General features: G+C 50.9%; 1 protein-coding gene across 2 annotated transcripts in view; it reads right to left on the reverse strand.

Annotated features, from left to right (window-relative positions):
• RASA4B (RAS p21 protein activator 4B) overlaps positions 1-18,811 on the reverse strand; it is a 48,294-nt gene that overhangs the window by 1,216 nt on the left and 28,267 nt on the right. Inside the window, exons 6-20 of one of the 2 annotated variants that reach the window (XM_027862101.1) lie at positions 17,714-17,786; positions 16,933-17,064; positions 15,505-15,596; positions 13,434-13,551; positions 12,834-12,987; positions 12,080-12,144; positions 10,844-10,956; positions 9,271-9,463; positions 8,525-8,662; positions 6,943-7,087; positions 5,964-6,130; positions 5,594-5,731; positions 4,571-4,706; positions 1,898-2,018; positions 168-232 (exon numbers count right to left, since the gene is read on the reverse strand). In XM_027862101.1, coding sequence (XP_027717902.1) covers positions 168-232; positions 1,898-2,018; positions 4,571-4,706; positions 5,594-5,731; positions 5,964-6,130; positions 6,943-7,087; positions 8,525-8,662; positions 9,271-9,463; positions 10,844-10,956; positions 12,080-12,144; positions 12,834-12,987; positions 13,434-13,551; positions 15,505-15,596; positions 16,933-17,064; positions 17,714-17,786 — 1,850 coding nt within the window. Of the gene's footprint in view, positions 1-167; positions 233-1,897; positions 2,019-4,570; positions 4,707-5,593; positions 5,732-5,963; positions 6,131-6,942; positions 7,088-8,524; positions 8,663-9,270; positions 9,464-10,843; positions 10,957-12,079; positions 12,145-12,833; positions 12,988-13,433; positions 13,552-15,504; positions 15,597-16,932; positions 17,065-17,704; positions 17,787-18,811 lie in introns of both variants that reach the window. The other variant, XM_027862100.1, reaches the window with a different exon arrangement.

The following is an 18,811-nucleotide window of genomic DNA, read 5'->3' on the forward strand; positions in this document are numbered from 1 at the left end:
AGGAAACTGAGGCCTAGATAAGTGTTCCAGGTGGGATTTGAACCCAGGTCCTGTGACCCTAGAATCAGAATTCTTCATCAAACTACCTCCCTCAACCTGGGAAGGACTGTGCTAGCTCGTCCTGGAACAGGAGGAAAGGGGCTTGGGAGGAACTATCAGGGTCTTACCTTCACTTTGGGTGTTGGGGATATTCCCAGCAGCCCCCAGGGCAGTCAGCTCCAGGTACTTTTCGCTGGTGAGGGAAAGGAAAAGGGACAAGTTTTAGACCAAGGTTGCCCCGTCTCTTACACCTGCAAGACCCTTTGGTTGACTGCCCACCATGTATATTATTATTATTAGTAGTAGTAGTAGTAGTAGTAGTAGTAGTAGTAGTAGTAGTAGTAGTAGTGGTGGTAGTAGTAGTAGTAGTAGTAGTAGTAATAGTAATAGTAGTAGGAATCATTAGTAATAACGGTTTTAGATTAGTAATAGTAAGAGCAGCTAACATTTATTTAACATTTTAAGTCCACAAATAAATCTCAAAGCCCTAGGAGGTAGGTAATATTATTATCCTCATTTTACAGCTAAGGTAACTGAGGCTCTGAGAGGTTACATGCTGTGCCCTGGGTCTACAGCTAGTAAGGGTCAGAGGCAGGATTTGAACCCAGGATTCTTGATCCCCGGTCCAGCACTCTACACCTTGTGCAGGTGGCACACTCTCCTTAGTATTAATCCATTTCCATCTTGGTTTGGTCTTGTCCTACCCAAACCTCCAAGCCTTCCCACAGTGAGTCCTGATTCATAACTTTTTTTTCTTTTTCTTTTTTTTTTTTTGGCTAGGCAATGGGTTAAGTGACTTGCCCAAGGTCACACAACTAGTACGTGTAAAGTGTCTGAGGCTAGATTTGAACTCAGGTCCTCCTGACTCCAGGGCTGGTGCTGTATTCACTGCACCACCTAGCTGCCCCTCCGATTCACAGCTTTGACCTGGGAGAGAAGATAGGATCCTGGACCCCCTGCCCCACTCTCATGAAGGAGCCTGTTTATATCCTTCATTCCTTTTAAACTTTGGAGGAGGAATGAGGACCCAGACCCTCTGAAATATCGACTTAGATCACCTTCCAGGGGGGAGGCAGAAGCCCTGAGTGAGAGAGTTAGAATCCGAAATTTCAAATCTGGAAGGATCCACCTCCCTCTTTTAATAGGTGAGAAAACTGAGGGATGTCTCTTGTGCCATTTCTCTTCATGAAAAGATGTCACAGTCACCATACAAAGACCTGAGGGCATCGGACCACGCATTCAGAACCTGAAAGCCAGAACCCTGGCTACCAAGACCAACATCTTCATTTTACAGGAGGGGAAACTGAGGCCCAGAGAGGCTAAGGGGCTCGCTCGTAGTCACATAGTGAATAAGAATTTGAACTCAGGTCTTCCTGATTTCAAGCCTAGTGGTCTAGCACAGCCATCCTGGTGGTCTTACTTCTAACCACTGTCTTTGCACAGCCATAATGAGGCACAGACAATGGGGGGAACTTAGGAGCCATCTGGTCAAAGCTACTCAGGGACCTGCCCTGCATTGCTTCTTTTCTCCCTCCTTCGTCCCCCCCCCCGCCCCAGCCCCACCCAAAGGTCCCCTAGGACGCACCACCTAATAGAGGATTTTACTCATAGGAAATCCATGAATGTCGGTTAAATTAATTAAATCTGATCAGAAAAGAAGTAAGAGGCCCAGGAAGGCAGAGAAGCCAAGAGTTTGGGTTCCCTCTGCCTACCAGGCCTAGGAAAAGGGGGAGATGGTCAGCAGGCACCCTGTTCTGGGGTTTCCCTGCTCTGGGGGCTCCCTGCTCTGGGGGCTTCCTGCCCTGGGAGCTCCCTCCTGGACCAAACTGGGGAGGGAGGTCACAGATGCCCTTCTCACCGCATTGTGTCTTGGACGCCCGACAAATGTCTATAAAGGAGCTGCGCTTCCAGGTCCGGGTCCAGGGGGTCGTTCCATTCCTGCAGGGTCACCCGGTTTCGCGTTTTGTCACAGCCCAGACCTGGGAGACAGGAAAGAAAAGGTGTCCCCCGTGGCAGGGAACGGGGGGGGGGGGAAAGAGCAAGGTGTAACATGCCAGGCACTAAGAGGGGACCTGTCCCTCAGGGGCCAGTGGGTGGGATGAAGACAAGACCTGGGGAGTAGAAACCAATAGATGGGGCAGCCCCAGGATTTATACTCCCTATCAGCAGGCAGGGGTGCTCCCCCTCTGTGACTCAGAGAGAACCTAAAGGCAAAACCTTTCTTCCTTCCACAAAACCAAGGCTGGAGGCTCTTCAGGGACATTTACACAGGGCATGGGCTCTTAACCTGGAGCCCATGAACTTAAGAAAAATGTATTTTGAAAACTTTTGTTGTTATTGTTCAGTCATTTTTCAGTTATCTCCAACTCCTCGTGACTCCATTTTGAGGTTTTCTTGGCAGAGATACTGGAGTAGTTTGCCATTCCCTTCTCTAGCTCATTTTACAGATGAGGAAACTGGGGCCAACAAGGTGAAGTGATTTGCCCAGGGTCACACAGTTATTAAGTGTCTGAGGCTGGATTTGAACTCAGTCCTTCCTGACTCCAGGTCCAGCGCTCTGTCCACTTCGCCTCCTAGCGACCCATTTTGAAGACTCTCAACGTAACTGGTTTTCTTTATGCATTTAAAATCATTATTCTGAGAAGGGATCCTCAAGCTTCACCAGACCCACTCAAAGAGGTTAAGAACCCCAGATGTAAAGAAAGGCAGGCAGGCACATAAGCAGGTCTATAGGAAGGAAAAAATCACTGGCTACCTCACAGTGGTGCAGTGGACCCAGTGCTGTTCCTAGAGTCAGGTAGCCCTGCATTCAAATCCAGCCTCAGATCCTTATTAGTGTGTAACCCTGAGCAAATCACTTAGCCACTGCCTGCCTCAGTTTCCCCATCTGTAAAATGGGGATAATAATAGCACCTGACTCACAGAGTTGTGAAGATCAAATGAGAAGATGATTGTAAGGCTCTTAGCACAGTGCCTGGCACATAGTAGGTTCTTAATAAATGCTAGTGCCCCTCCTTTCCCTTCCTCGGGTACGGTACAGCCCTAGCCCATGAGCAGGCCTGCCCGGAGGCCAGCTGACTCCCAGTGAGGATCAGAGGTGAGCTATAAATAGCCAACAGCAATGGTTATTAAGTTTAGAATAAAAAGAGCCAAAAAGCAGACCTCTCTGGGTTGGTCATTACCTCTCATCCCCCACATCCCTCCAAGCTTGGGATTTTTTATAACTCAGAGCAATGAGCCGCCAGCCAATAACAGGTGGGCAGGTTGGCACTGCCTTTGGCAGGGCTCTGCCCCTAGCTGACTGTGTGAGGTTGAACAAGGCACATCCTGCTCTGGACCTCAGTTTCCTCATCTGTAAAATGGACAGGTTGGACCAAGTGATTGCTAAGGGCTCTTTCAGGGCTGAAGAGTCAGGACTTTCTTGGAGAACAGTCTGGTTTTTCCCTTGCAATGCGCCTCGGGTCCTATCCTGCCTTCCCCATGTGGGTGGATGCCAGGTGTCCTGGACAGACAGGGCTTGCGGCTGGTTCTCTGCCTGAGGAAGCCAGATTACCTTCCCTTGCTCTGCAAGGCTGGAGCCCCTGGCGTATCCCCACAACAAGGCCTGTTTCCCTATAGGCATCGCAAGGACAATTACATCAGCCCCGCACCCGGCATGAATAGAATTAACTATAACGGGCAGGTGAGGCTGTAATGAAGCCGGGCTCCCAGGTCCAGAAGCCATCACAGCCTCTGAAATTCTACCTGCACCTAGAGATAGGGGGAAAAATCTGAGAGGGGAGGGTGAATGGGCAACCAGGACAATAGTCTCCATTTGACAGATGGTGAGACCGAAGGTCGGGGGAGTTCAGTAATCTGCTTAAGACCCCACAGAACGAGCCACGAGCTGTATCAAAGCTCGTCGCCCCTAACGCGGCACTCTCTCCACGACCCCACAATCTGTTCCAGGCTTCAGCAGCCTTGAGACTTCCTGGACCCTGTCAACCTGACTGGAGCAGGGGCCTGGCCCCAGGCTAGTGGAAGCACAGAAGACACTCTCAGGTGCCTCAGCTACTCTACTCATCCTAGGCTCTAGGGTCTGGGGTCCCAGGGGAGGAGGGACAGTTCTCACCCAAGAACCCACCCCTCCTGCTTCTCTACAAAGGAGGAAACCAAGGTCTAGGGTGCAAGGTAGGAACTGGCTCCCATCGCTCCAGGCCCAGAATGGAGTTCTACCCCCATCTCAGGCTGTTAATGCTCCTTCCGCTTCCATAAAAGTCCATCTAAGGCGCCACCTCCTCCATGGAGTCTTCCCTGATCTCCCTGCACACCCCAACCAGACGACCACGATCTATCTCCCTCTCCTCAGAATCCTCCTAGCCCCTAGCCTAGAGCTGTATTTGTCCCATCTCTGTCCCCTGGTTCCCTTTAAACTCTCAGCCTGAACCCGTATTATGCTGCCACAATGCATATCCATCCATTTGCACTGAGCAGGGCACCCCAGGATCTCTCTCCCCAGTCCCCTGATCTCCCCCAGGCCAAGCCCTCCTACTTGTCTTTTCCTTCTGGTGACAGCAGCTCCACTTTTCTCCTCGGAAGATGCCCGGGTGGTAGGAGCCCAGCATGCCCTGGTTGTTGAGGCAGACCTTACGCAGGGCGGACAGCCATTGATTCAGCTCATTCACACACTGCAACACAGGCCAGCGCCAGGAGCTCGGAGGGTGACCCACGAGCCCGGCCCTTGACGGAGCTCCCACCCCAGAGGAGGGACTTTTCTCCAGAAGGGGGTTCCAAGGCCGCCGAATCAACCCCGCTCCTTTTACGTTAGAGGAAAGTGGCACTTACGCAGGGTCACTTAACCAGAAAGTGTCAGGGAAGAGTCGAACCTGGATCTTCCTGCCTCCAAGTCTAGCATTATCTACTACAAACCCAGCCCGTCTCCCAATGTAGACAGCAGATGGAAGGTGAGCCCCTTGGGAGCAGGTGTGCTTTCATTCTGGGTAGCCCTGGTGCCTAGCACTGTGCCTGGCACATATGAGGCATTTAACAAATGTGTGCTGATTGAATGTGAGCCTTCTGAGGGCAGGGATTATCCTACAGTGTTTTGTTTGTTGTTGATACACACATTTGCACACTGTGTAAACACCTGTATACACACACAGACACACGCACAGACGCACAAATACACAATGTATGCACACATGCACATGGGGACATACACGCCCCCACCCACTGAGGATGAGGAGGTTTCCTGGGAGAGAGGGAGGGAAGGAAAATGGGAAGTGAGAAAGGGGGAAGGAGAGGAGGAGAGGAAGAGGAGGGAGAGGGGAGAAAGAGGGAGGGAGAGAGGGGGGAAAGAAAGAGAAGAAGGGAGAAAGAGAGAGGGAGGGAGGAAGGGAGAGAGAGTGAGTGAGTGTGTGTGTGTGTGTGTGTGTGTGTGTGTGTGTGTGTGTGTGTGTGTTTTGGGGAGGGAGGGATTCTCGCTCTTCATTCCTTTCTCTGTTCTGAACCCTCAAAGGTATCATGGGGAAAGCAAGGTTGGTTGGGCTCACCGGGCCCACCCAGCCAGTCTCACCTTGCATTGCAGGTACGCCGTCTCAGACTGGCCTGCTTCCCCTGCATAAATGATCTGCATAACATGAGAGTTGCCAAAACTCTTCTCTTCCACCTTCTCAGCTGCCTGGATGCTGGCCAGTGTGATGAAGGACATTTTCTGGAGCAGGAAGGCCAGGGGAGAGGAAGAAAAAGGGTCTCGGCTCAGAGGAGAGCCCACTGCTGGAGGCTGGAGTGCCCCAGAGTCAGGATGGCACTGGGGGACCCAGGGCCTTTGTATGAACCATCCACCTCCCCCCCCCATCCCAGAGATCCAGAGAAGCCCTGGGAGCGAAGGCCAGGAAGATGCTTTGGGCAACCCTCCCCAGCACCCAATGCAGGCCCCCATTTACCTTGGAACTGGGGGTCTTGGCAAAGCTGAGGGCCTCGCTGGTGAGAGAAAAGTGGAGCTTTTTGAAGGAGGGCAAGAGTGGACCCTTGCCCTTGGCCTTGTGGATAAAGAGGGGCCCCTCCTTCACAGGCAGGGCCTGCAGGTTAAGTGCTCGCTGGAGGTCCAACTCTGGGAGGAAGCAGTGGGGCACAGGGCCAGGTGAGCATCCCCTCCCCCCCAAATTGGATCTGTGCTCTGACCATCCTGGTCACCAGAGAAATGACCAGGCCCCAGAGCAGCTGGTGAGGAGGGCGTTGGCTGGGCTGAGCCCTCCCCCAGACCACAGGCCTACCCCTGGGTCTCTAGAGTCCTATCAGGACTAGGTCCACTGTCTCCTTTCCCCATTGCCACCTGGGGGTCTCACAGGGTCTATTCCCAGTGTAGCAGAGGCCATCCCCTGGAGAATGCGTAGGGATATGACCGTATCCCAGCCTCTTCTAGGGGTGCTGCACGAGTTCTGACCCCTTGCTAAAGAACGTGAGTGATCAGCGGTCCCTGATCCCCGTTATGGCAGGTGACCATCAAAGATGTCTGGTGACAGGAAGAGCCTCCCTGGGTAATAAGCAGCCATGTTCTCTGCTACGTACGTGGCAGAGCTGGGGAATGGGAGGGGAAAGAAATCCCTCCTCCCTCTCAACTGGGGGAGCTGGGTCTCAGCAAAAATTCTGCCTTGCAAGAAGAGTTTTCTCCATGATGGGGGGTGGGGGGGAGTCTTCCTGGCTCAATGGTCCACCATCTTTAAGACTGCCCTTCACCAACACCACCCCGTCCCAACCAAGGAACCAACCGAGAGCGACTGGCCACGCGCACCCTTTAAGTAAGAGGCCAGAGCCCACACGGCCCACCAACAGGGACCAGGGCACAGAGCATTCCCATGTAGGCTAGGTGGGATGGCCCTGCTACCCCAGGCTGGAGATGTGTGAGTGGGGAGGGAGCCTTACCCTCCTTCTCCTCAATGTCGATGAGCTTGGTAATGAACTCCTTCAACTGAGCCACACCTTGCTGGATCACGGGCTGGAGGGGCTCCATCCAGGCCTCCTTGGCTCGGGAGGCCTGTGTGTCCATGTTGCCCACGTTCTGGACAGCCTGGCATGGGGCAGGATCAAGTCCATGGTGGTCCATGGATTTGCGATCCCTCCTCAATCCCCAGCCCACGCCCACTGCCCAACCCAGTTGCTACTTGAGATACCTTTCTTCTATCCCCACACATAGCCCAACACCCCCTAATCCCAATGAAGGCACCAACCAACAGATGGAAGCAGCACCCTAGGGGTAAGGACATCTGGGCCCTGCCTTCACTTGCTGTGGATCACTGAACAAGCCCTCTCCTTCTCTGGGCCTCAGGTTCCCCCTCTGTAGAATGAGGAGGATTGGATTTGAAGATCTCTCACGCCGTGTCTCTAAAGCTGAAAGGGACCTTGTAGCTCATCTAATCCAACCTTCTCTTTCTACAAATAAGGAAACTGAGGCCCATAGCAGTTAAGACTTGTCCCAGGTCATTCAGGCAGTTAATATCAGAGTTGGGATTTGAACTCAGGTTCTCAGAATCTAGTTAATACACTATCCTTTGTAGCAAATAGACTCCCTTGTCTCTGCTAAGCTACATCCCACCTGGCTTTTGAGCCTTACATCCTTCAGGGAACCTTTGCTGACTCCCTCGGTCAATCTATAGGGACACCCCCCTCTGCTCTTGGCACTGTTTTCTCTCTGGGGGTCTCATCTCTCCAGCCAGGCCTGGACTCCCTGAAGACAGATCTCGTGCCTTTCCCTGTCCATGCCACAGCTTCGTTCAGAGAAGACAGGAGCTCACCAAAAGCACCCCTGGCCCTACTGGAGGACCACACCTAACTGCCTTTGGATCTGGGTCACTGCTAGACTTTCACTTCTCCTTCCTGGTAATGAGCCTTTCATCCCTAGAACTCTGAAACATTAACCATAGCTTTGTGTGTGTGTGTGTGTGTGTGTTTGTGTGTGTGTGTATATGTGTGTGTGTGTATGTGTGTGTATGTGTGTATGTGTGTGTGTATGTGTGTGTGTGTTTGTGTGTGTGTATATGTGTGTGCGTATGTATGTGTGTGTGTTTGTGTGTGTGTGTGTGTGTGTGTGTTTTAATGGGACTTTTGATTTCATTAGCGTAGGGAACTTTTGGTAAGGAAACTCTCCAATAATGAAGATCATCACCTGTCCTGACACTGATAAGTCTTCAAGAATTTCACAGGGCCCTGAGAAGTTATCCTTGCCCAGGTTCAGAGAGTGGACTGGAACCTAGGTCTTAACTCTTTAAATGCTTTTCACTTCCCCTTTCTCTCTGCACTAACTTTTCCTGCAGGTCCACTGCCACCCTCCTCTACGGTATGCTCCCTGGCACACTGGCCAGACCCTCAACGTGGCTCCCAAACTCCAAATGCACCCTCCCAACCTGATGCTCAGCTTCCTCCTAGTCCTGTCCTGAGAGTGCCTGTAAGCCATCATAGCCACTGCACTGGAAGGCCACGCCTGGCCTGGCCCAGCCCACCCAGGTACCTTGGCCAAGAGAAGCAAGGTGCGACTGGTGCGGGCATCAGCGTGCTTCTCGCGAAGGTGGAAGAGTTTGGGCGCCATGATGGCCGGCGAGAAGAAGCGTAAGCACAGGAAGCTGGTGACGGCAATGAACTTCAGGTTCTGTGGGTTGGGTTTGGGTCCCTTCTTACTCTGGGTTAGCGGCACCCCAGAAATCCCCCCGCCCCTGCCCACATCCAAATGTCTAGGTGCAGCCGGGGTGCTGTGTCCCATGTAGCTGCCTCCGGGGAGAAGTATTTGGCTCAACCCAGGCTGGGGGTAGGGAGAACAACTTGGCACCTAGTAGAGCTCGAAGTCCTGGAGAGTTAGGACACCTGGAGTCCAGTCGGGACTCTACCACTAACCGTTCATGTCACCTTTTGCAAGTCTAGACCTCAATTTTTTCATCTGTAAAATTGAGATCATTATACCTGCTTTTGTCTACCTGTGAGGAATGAGTGCACTAATGGGCTTGAAGACTTTGGAAAGTACAAAATGCCACACCTTTGAGGGTGTGGGGGTGTTATTACTAGCTCCAGGAGCAGGAATATGCCAGGACTTCAGAGGCTGTATGCCTGGCTCCCCCTCCACTTCTAGGCTCCCAAAGTGGTTTGTAAACCTCTCTTCCCTGTTGGCTTTCCACAGCCCTACTTCAGCTCCCAGCTCCATGAGGGGAGCCTCTGCTCCACCCCATGGGCAGAGTCCCAGCTTCGAAGATGATGGGCTCCAACCTGGTGTTTGTTCTCAGGAAAGTGCTCCTGCACCCGCTTGAAAAGCTGGCGGAAGGTGGCACGGATGACCGCCGGACACATCCTCACTGAGCGACTGATAGCTGACAGGAGCCCGCCCAGGTATGACTGAAGGGTCTGGGCGCTCTGCTCCATCACTTCACTCTCTGTCTGGATGCGGTGCAGCCCTGAACACCTGCAGAGAGGGAGGGGCTTGTCAGGCTGTGATGGTGTCCCTCGCCTCCCCCCAACTCAGACAGACACGAACACACAGAGACAGAGAAAGGATACAGACACAGAAACAGATATAGATATGAACATAGACAAAGATATGGGCGCAGACACAGGCACAGACGTAGACACAGACATGGACATAGACACAGAGATAAAGACATAGACATAGACACAGGCACAGATATAGACACAGAGATAGAGATAAAGACGTTGACATGGACATACACAAACACAGAGAGACTTAAACAAATAGAGACATTCCCAAACACACAGATTTAGATAAAGACCCAGATAGAAGTATACGTAGCGATTCAAACAGACATGCACAAAGAAAGACAGAAATACAGAGACCCAGACAGATACACAGAGATACATAGAAACATAGACACACAAGCAAAGAGAAAGTAGCAAATAAAATTTAATAAAAAGGTAAACTGAGGCACTTCTCTGTACAAGATATCATTTATTAACAGGGTCATGCTACCTGATAATAAAGGATAGGTCTAACAGCTCTGACTCTGGCTAAGAGACCCTGAATTGAAGTTGCAATACAGTTTTATAAGCATGGAAAAGAACAAAAATCATGTAATTGGCCAGCCTTACAGAGGTGAGAGATTATTGGTTACATCAAAGGAAGCATAGCCCCGGGTAGGATGACAACTGCCCCTCTCCATCTCTAAGAAATGCTTTTGTCAGTTTTATGGGTCCTAGCTGCATCCCCCGAGGTTACTGATAAGGGCAGACCTACTGGCGACTGAGGAATTAGACAAGACAGACCACCTTAATTGTTAAAGATGGGAGGAGGTCAGGCAGTCCTCGCTTCTCAGGGATATCCTGCAAACCCTACAGGAAATGCTGAGACAGTGTTTTGTGAGAGCTTTGAGAACAGAGTTTTTCTTCTTCTAGCAGTAATTATATCCTAGGTATTTCTCTTCAGAGAGGGTGAGGCTGAACTTTAGCATGCATAAGCTGCTTTACCCAGAGACAGAGAAGAGGCCCAGGCTTGTTCTATAAGATGCAGAATGTGGTTATAGAATAAAATAAAAAATAAAATACAGGATCCAGAATTAACTCCCTCAGAGATACACAGAGAGACCCAGAGACAAAAAGCCAGGATTCCTCTTCCCTTCAATTTCTGGATCATGCAACCTCTATATCTCACTTAGTCCTTCAAAGACCTTGAGGTCTTTAGCACCTACCCCTTACTTGTGAGACATTTGGACCTGGGCAAGGCATTCCCACACCCCTCTCTTTCTATTTTTGTCTCCTTGGCACAGCCAAAGTGCCCACCCACAGAGGGACCTGGGTCTTTCCCTCCCACCCTCCCAGGAACTGTCCTCACCCCACATCTTTGATCTCCACTTTGCTGGGGTCCAGTTCCACATACTTCTTCTCTTCAAAGACTCGGTTGATTGTTGGGCCCAGAACGCTGTGTAGGTACTGCATGCCTGAGACCTGCAGGAGAGAAGGGCCAGGATTGGTCATGGAAGGAGGCAAATGGGAAAAGGTGGGCTGGTGATATGGTGGACGTGGTCGAGATGGGATGAAGGAGAGAAGTTGAGGCATTCTCTCACTGGAAATGCCATCCCCCTTCCTCTCCACTTGTCCAAACACTTGCCATCCTTTGGGGCTCAGGTCAAGTCCCACTTCCTCAATCATTCAATCAACAAGTACTTATTCAATAATTATTATGCGTCAGAGCCTTTACTAAGCACTGGAGGGACAAAGACAAAAGTGAGACTTTTCGCCTTTAAGGAAAGGAAGGAGTTGAGGAAGATTCTGTATGAGAAGGATGGTGTTACCCTCAACAGAAGTAGAGAAGTTTAGAGGAGAGACAAGTTTAGGAAAGAATATGATGAGCTCCACTTTGGGCATGTTGAGTTTGAGATACAGGTCTAATGGGCAGCTGATTATCAGAGCTTGGGAGAGATGAGAACTTGGACATATAGGTCACACACACACACCAGATCTAGAGTGGAAAGGACCTCAGAGACACGTAGTCTACACACCCTCTCATTTTACAGATGAGGAAACTGAGGTAAATAGCAGTTAAATGACTTGCCCATGGTCACACAGCTGTTATCTCAGGCAGGATTTTAACTTGGGTCTTCCTGACTCTAGGTGCAAGCCAGGGTTGAGATCCCAGTGGCTTCCAGTCCCATTTAACAGAGTCCACAGGTGTGCACCCTACCAGAATGCTTGCAGGCTTCTTATGAAGTCCTGGACTAGAAGAAAGGGCTTACAGGTGTTTCTTTTTTTTATTGGTCATAGCATCACCTGGCTCCTTTTCATCTTTGCTGGGGAGTTTCCCAGGGGAGCTGAGCTCTGCTATAATCATGCATAGCGCCATGTTTGCTGGAAGCCTTGGGGAGAGTCTCCTGAACCTTCCTGTTCCTTCAACCTGGCTTCCTCCCCTCCCTCTCTTAGTCTTCCATGATGTGTCTTCAGGAAGGCTCACTCCCATTGATGGAAAAGGAGAGTCCGGGTGAGTGTGTGGATGAGGGGTGCAGGTGGGAAGGAGTCTATGCCTATCTCTGGTTTTATCCCTGTCCCCAAACCTGCCCCATCTCCCTCTCACCTTCAGGAAGGATTCCATGGACTTAGAAGCCAAGGAATTGCTCCGGAAGAGGGTGTTGGCTTCAACTGAAAAAAAATCAATAAACATTGGTTAAGTGCCTACTATGTGCCAGGCAATATAGCTAATAAACATGTAATAAATAAAAAAAATGAAAAGACAATTGTGAGGGACCTGGGAGTGGGAGGATGGTAAGGATCATAGGTGAGTTCAAGATATGGGTCTGTTCTAAGACTCAGGTTGCTGTGAGAGTAGAAGCTGGAAAGACTGCCAGTCAAGGGCCTAGGGTACTTGGCCACAGACATTCTCTTGAATGGCCTCATTCCCCACTCCTGCCCCCAGGTCTGGGGATTCCCTCCTCCCCTTCTGGCCAAGCTTGACATTCAATAATGCTGGCTGTATCAGGGTCCTGTGCCCCATCAAGTGCCCTGCTCATTCTAGACCCTGTGGATGTTTGTTTGCACCATTCCCCCCCCCCCCCCCCCGCCCTTAGACAGACATGCTTTCCTTTCTCATCTCTGCCTGTCTTCATCCTACAATGCCTCCAAGACCCAGCTCAAGCCTCACTTCCTCCAGGAAGTCTTCTCTGATTGCGCTTTCCACTGAACTCCTCCTCCTAAGTTTAGGAAGGATCCTTTGGCAATATTTCCAAAGATCCACCCTGGGGCCTCCTCCCTGCTTCCCCTACTCCTGTCCTTGGGCACTGCCATACTACTTGGGCCCTTAGGCCTGCCCCCTCCCCAGCAAGGTCTCTTACCGGTCCGTCTGAGCTCCAGTTGGAAAAGCAGGTCCAGGAATTCCTTGACCAGCCCTTGCCCCAGGAAGAGCTTGACCAGATTGGTGGCCACCTCCTGACGACACTCGGCCGTTGTGGTCTCCTCGATTAGGGGGATTAGCTGCACTGGATGGTCCTGTGGGGTGGGGGGAGAGGAGAGGTAAAGTGTTAGGTGAGAGAAGGAAGGGCTCAGTAAAGGATGAGGCTGAAACCCACTGCCCCCTCCCCACGGGCCTGGGGGATGGCTTCTAGCTAAGCCATACGCTTCCTCCCTTCTACCCTCAGATATCAATTCGTTCCTTTGCGAGATGGGTCCCCCAGTCCAGCAAGGCCCACTGCAATGAGGCCCCACGTGGAAGACGTTCCTCAGAATGCCCTCTTCTCCTACCTCTCTAGGGCGATAGCTGCCACCCACCCCCAGGGAGGCTAGGGACCTCGGGGCAAAAACGATGAGGGCCGGCAGAAATGGGGGGACTGGGAGTCTCCAGTGCTAAACCCAGGGCCCTAGAAGGGAGAAGATTCCCCCCAGGGGTCGACTTTCCCAGCTCCAGACGCCAGCAAGCCCATGCCTCCGACCCTGACCTTGGGACTCAGTTTGACCTCCCGGCAAAGCAGCTGCACCAGGGGCTGGTAGAGGCCGGAAGGCAGCACCGTCTCATCCCGAAGCCACACCTGCAGCTGTAAGGAGCCCAGGCTGCCCCTGGAAGCAGGAGGGCACAGTAACCATGACCGGCAACCTAGTCAATACCCCGGATCAGACTGCCGTCCTCCCAAAGCCTCCCCGATTCCAGCCTCTCCTCCCTCCAATCTAGGCAACGTATTCTTCAAGACTCATCTTCCTCAAACGCTGTTTTCATTACCCCCTCCCCAGCCTTGCAGCAGAAAATCCCAGATTCCTGGTACCCCAGAACGGTCGTGGTTAGAGGAGCCTTAGAGGAATTAGGAGCCAGAGGCAGAAGGCAGCTGCAACTTCAAGGTTATTTCATCTCATCTCACCCCCAACCCTTCATTTAACAAAGAAGAAACTGAGGCCCAGGTCCAAATTCCTCAGCTTGGTATTCAAGGCCTTCCAGGCTCTGTTCCCAACCTACTTTTTCCACTGTTCATCTTCCACTGCTCCTGACGATCAAGCCCAAGTGTCCTACTCACCATCTCCCACGAGCGTTCCCACCTTCTTCCCTTTCCCATTCTCCCTACTTATCCCAAGCCCACCCACCCTTCAAGACTCCCCCTCAGATTTAATCTTTACATTGATTTTTCCCCCACCTGTCATCAGTCATCACGTTTGGAGTTTTTTTGGAGGTGGACGGGGTCTGACCTGCAAGTTTAGCAATGCCAAGAACTCCCAGCGTGGAAACTCCCTCCACCAATTTGTCGATAAATTATAGTCTTATAGAGTTTCCTGGGGCATTGCTATATTAAGTGACTTGCCCAGGGTCACAAAGTTAGTACAGGTCAAAAGCGGGACTGGGTGGAATCCAGGTTGTTTTGATTCAATGGCTGACCTTCCATCCACTATGCCACGTTGCCTCTGTCAGGACAGTCAGTGCCTACATTGTTGATTCATTTCTCCTAATTTCCTGATGCCCAAGTGGACTGGGAGCCCTTTTAGGGTCCAGATATTGCCACATACCCCCCACCTCCCCTGCCTAGCACATAACAGGTACTCAGAGGTGGCATGTGAAGGGGATAGACTGGGAAAAGTTGGACTTGGAATCAGGAAGACCGGGGTTTGAATCCCACCTCAAACACTCCCTTAGTTGCATGACCTTGGGGAAATCACTTAACTCCTCTGTGCTTCAGTTTCCTCATCTGCAAAGTGAAGGGGTTGGACTCTATCGGCCTCTAAATTTCCTTCTCTCTGCATCTATGATGTACAATTGCATCCACATCTATGAGTCTAATATAGGAGTCTTGGTTGATTGATCAACGGGTATCACGATGGCAGAAAGTTTCCCCACCTGAGATCGATGTAGGGCAGTGTTCTTCTCTGTCTCCCCCTATTAGAATGTAAGCTCCTTAGGGGCAGCTGGGTGACACAGTGGATAGAGCTCTGGCCTTGGAATCAGGAGGACCTAAATTCAAAATCTGGCCCCAGACACTTGACACTCACTAGCTGTGTGACCCTGGGCAAGTCACTTAACCCCAATTGCCTCACCAAAAAGAAAAAAAAAAGAATGTAAGCTCCTTGAGGGCAGGGGATGTTGTTGCTTTTTCCTTATATTGCCAGCACTAAGCACATGGCCTGGCCCAAAGGAAGTGCTTAATATATGTTTACTAACTGATTGGTTGGTTCTCCCCCAGCCCCCAGCCCCATTCAGGCACTGGGGCCACTCTCAAGGGGATGACAGAGGATGGGCTGAGATATATCTGAAGCCAAGTGGTCAGGTAGCCCCTACTCAGAGTCTAGACACTGTGTCCCACTGATGAGCCTGGGGCCGTAGGGCCATAAGAGCCCCAGGGAAGGAAGTCTGTGTGTGCATTGGGAAGGGTCAGTGACTCCCAAGCCTCTCTCGGGAGCCCAGGTAGCAGTGAACTAATTCGATGCTTCCCCCATTGCAATGATCTGCCTTTTAGGGCTCTGGAATGGGTCTCAGACCTAGAGCCTTCCAGGACTCATTCAGAAGATTCTGAAAACTTCCAGGACACTCACTCATCCACCCTGGTCTTGGATTGGTCCGGCCGCAGCCAGAACCAGCCCTCTTCCCGCTGGGCAGCCTGCAGACCTTGGATATTGAACATCACCTGAGGAAGGAAAGAAATCAGAGAAGATTGGAATGCTGGGACCTCTCTGATCACACAGGGACTCAACTCTTCCACTGGCTCTGAGGATCCCAAAGCACTGTTTCTCCCTCTTGCCCTCCAATAAAAACGCTTAATGAGTAGGTTGTTTAATAAGTTGGAGAGTAAGGACAACTAGGTTTCTGACTCTGGTCCCCTACTGTACCACAAACCTGGTGGGAAAGGGATGCCTTGGGGAATGCCAGACTCCCTCAAGTCCAAGTGGCTGAACCAATGAATAAATCCCACTGATCTGGAGCCGGAAGGAACCTCAGAGGTAGCCGAACCCAATGTCCTCTTTTATAGATGAGGAAACTGAGCCTGGGGAAGTTAAGTGATTTCCCAAGGTCGCACGGTGGTAAATGTCAGAAGTGGGATTTGAACCCATGTTCTCTGACTCCAGACAATTCCCATACTCTTTTCACTGTACTGCATTGTCCCCTAACTGAATTCCCCTCCAGCTTGGTCAGTGTCTGCCTGGATGAACAGGAGAAGGGCTATTTCTTTGGGAGAATGCCAGACAATGCTTCTAGGGTTGGATCCAAGATAGAAGGGATGCAGGATTCACACATTCTGACCCCCAGAGCAAAGGACTCTCCCCTCACCAGTCAGACGAGCACATCCCTGATGGCTGGAAATTTCCCCTTTCATTTTCCTCTCCAGAGACCAAAGTTCATTAATTACCCCAGAGCAAAGATGGTGAGTGACTTGCCCAGGGTCACACAGCTAGTAAGTGTCAAGTATCTGAGGCCGAATTTGAACTCAGGTCCTCCTGACTCCAAGGCCAGAGCTCTATCCACTGCGCCATCTAGCTGCCCTAATCATTGGGATCTCTAGAAGAAATAGCTTCTCTTCATTCATCTGAGTAGACTGAGTCAGAAAAGGCAATTTTGTCAGGAAGCTTTGTGGTTAATAGGAAAAGCATAGGCTGGAGAGTCAGAGGACCTGGGTTCAAATCCTGCCTTTGACCCTTACCACTGTATGACCTTGGTGAAGGCACCTAAGTCTCTTCATCTATAAAATGAGGATACTGGATGAGACAGCCTCTGAGATCTTGTCTAATTCTTAAATCTACGGGATATGTGCATATGGGTGTGTGCACATATATGTATATATACATACTTTTTTAAAAAAAAAATCCAATGATGAAGGACACATTTGCTTAGATAATCCTCTCTCTGGTTCTCCTGTGTATATCGCCACGTTTGTGTTTGTTGGCGGTTGTTGAATCCATAACAAACAGACATTTTCCTTCAAAGGGAGAAGGCGCCCAGGGCTGAGCTGAGCTGAGCTGACTCACCTTACCCAGGAAGTCATTTCTGCTGACCAGGTCCCAATCCCAGGCTTCCACACACAGCGTCCCTGGGGCGGACTCCTCCAGCTCAAATTCAAAGGTCTCGTTCCATCTCGGGTAGCAGGATTTCTTTACGATCTGACCAAGGGAGAAGGGAGCCAAAGGGAAGCCAGTCCCACACCTGCCTGACACAGCCTGGCTTGGGTGTTTGGGGATAGGGGGACCTCCTCTCTCCACAGGTTCTTCTGAGACCAGGCACATCACTGGAGCCTCAGTTCAGAGAGGGGTTCAATCCCCAAGGCTGAGTTAGAGAACCACAGGAGCAGAGTGGAAAAAGCCCCAGCTCTGGAGACAGAAACTGTGGGTTCAAATCTCATCTCTGAAGTTTGTTACCTGTGGCCAAGTCACTTAAGCTCCCTAAGGCTCAGTTTCCTTATCCATAAAATGAAGGGGTCAGTGGGACTTCCTGTTCTAGGTCTAAGATCTTAGGGGCCATCCAGTCTGACCTCCTCTCCCTTTCACAGATAGGAAAACTGAGGCACCGAGCGGATCAAGGTGAGTGGTAGTTGGGACTTCTGACTCCTCATCCAATGTTGTTCCACTCTCTCCAACTAGGTGGGTCTGAGTGGGCTTTAGCTGCAGGGACATTCCTAGTTCCTTGATCCATGCGTGGCTGAGAGGGGACCCTCATTGCCTCCTTCCTCCTTTCCACTTGGGAGTGGGGTGACAGTGGCCCCATGCGAACCCCTGTAAGCACCCCCTCTCTCTAGCCCCTCACCGAACTTTCCTGGGTCTTGCCGTTGTAGCGCACTCGCACAAAGGGGTCAGATGCTCCATTGCGGTCCTTTCGGGCCAAGTCCCTGGGGAAAGAGAGGTGACTGGGTAAGTTCTGACTTACCCTTTGTCCTCTGGGACACAGGTAGACAATGCAGAGGGATGAGGGGCCCCTCTGTCTCACCGGAGAGTGAAGGCTTTGTTTAATCTTATCTGGACCTGAAGGGTGGGGTACCCCACGAAAGCCTCTGCCCCAGGCCCACCTGAAAAGAGGCCTCCCCAGCCTCCCCCTGCTGGGTGCCCCACCAAAGCCTGTGTCACAACTATGTGCTACAAGACACCCAGCCAGAATTTCATGAGATTTTAATAATCATAATAATAATAACAACAGTGATTTTATATAAATAATGAGAGGGTCTGGACCAGTGATTTCTATAGTATGAGGACCTCCCAGAAAAGGAAACTCCCTCGGCTACAGAAGGCCAGCCCTCTCTCAACAACCTACAGCCCCAGAGATTGCCTAGAGCATTGAAAGTTAAGTGACTCTGGGTCAAAGGTGTATCAGGGTCGGAGTTTGAACCCAGGCTTTCTTGGCTCTCTCTCCGCTCTGCCGAGCTTAGATCAATAATGAAAGACCTGGGGCTTTCGTAGACCAAGGCAACCTAAAGAGTGAATGCAATCTGGGGGTACATTAAGAGAGGCAAGGAGAGCTTTCAGGAATAAGAAAGGGATGTGGTTTTTGTTTGGTTAGTCATTTCAGTCGTGTTTAAGACTCCCTGTGACCCCATTTGGGGTTTTCTTGGCAAAGATACTGGAGGAGTTTGCCATTCCCTTCTCCAGCTCACTTTACAGATGAGGAAACTGAGGCAAACCGGGTGAAGTGACTTGCCCAGGGTCACACAGTTAGTAAGTATCTGAGGCTGGATTTGAACTCAGGAAGATGAGTCTTCCTGACTTCAGGCCAGCACTCTATCTATTGTGCACTTAGCAGTCTGATGATTTTCTGCCTTGGTCAGATCTCATCTGGAGTACACATCAGGTGCTTAGCAGTGCCTAGCATATTCTAGGCACTTAATAAATGCGTATCAATTGGAAATATTGTGTTCAATTC

The sequence above is a fragment of the Vombatus ursinus genome, unplaced genomic scaffold (genome assembly GCF_900497805.2).
Source record: "Vombatus ursinus unplaced genomic scaffold, bare-nosed wombat genome assembly UNPS02014768.1, whole genome shotgun sequence".
Taxonomy (NCBI): domain Eukaryota; kingdom Metazoa; phylum Chordata; class Mammalia; order Diprotodontia; family Vombatidae; genus Vombatus; species Vombatus ursinus.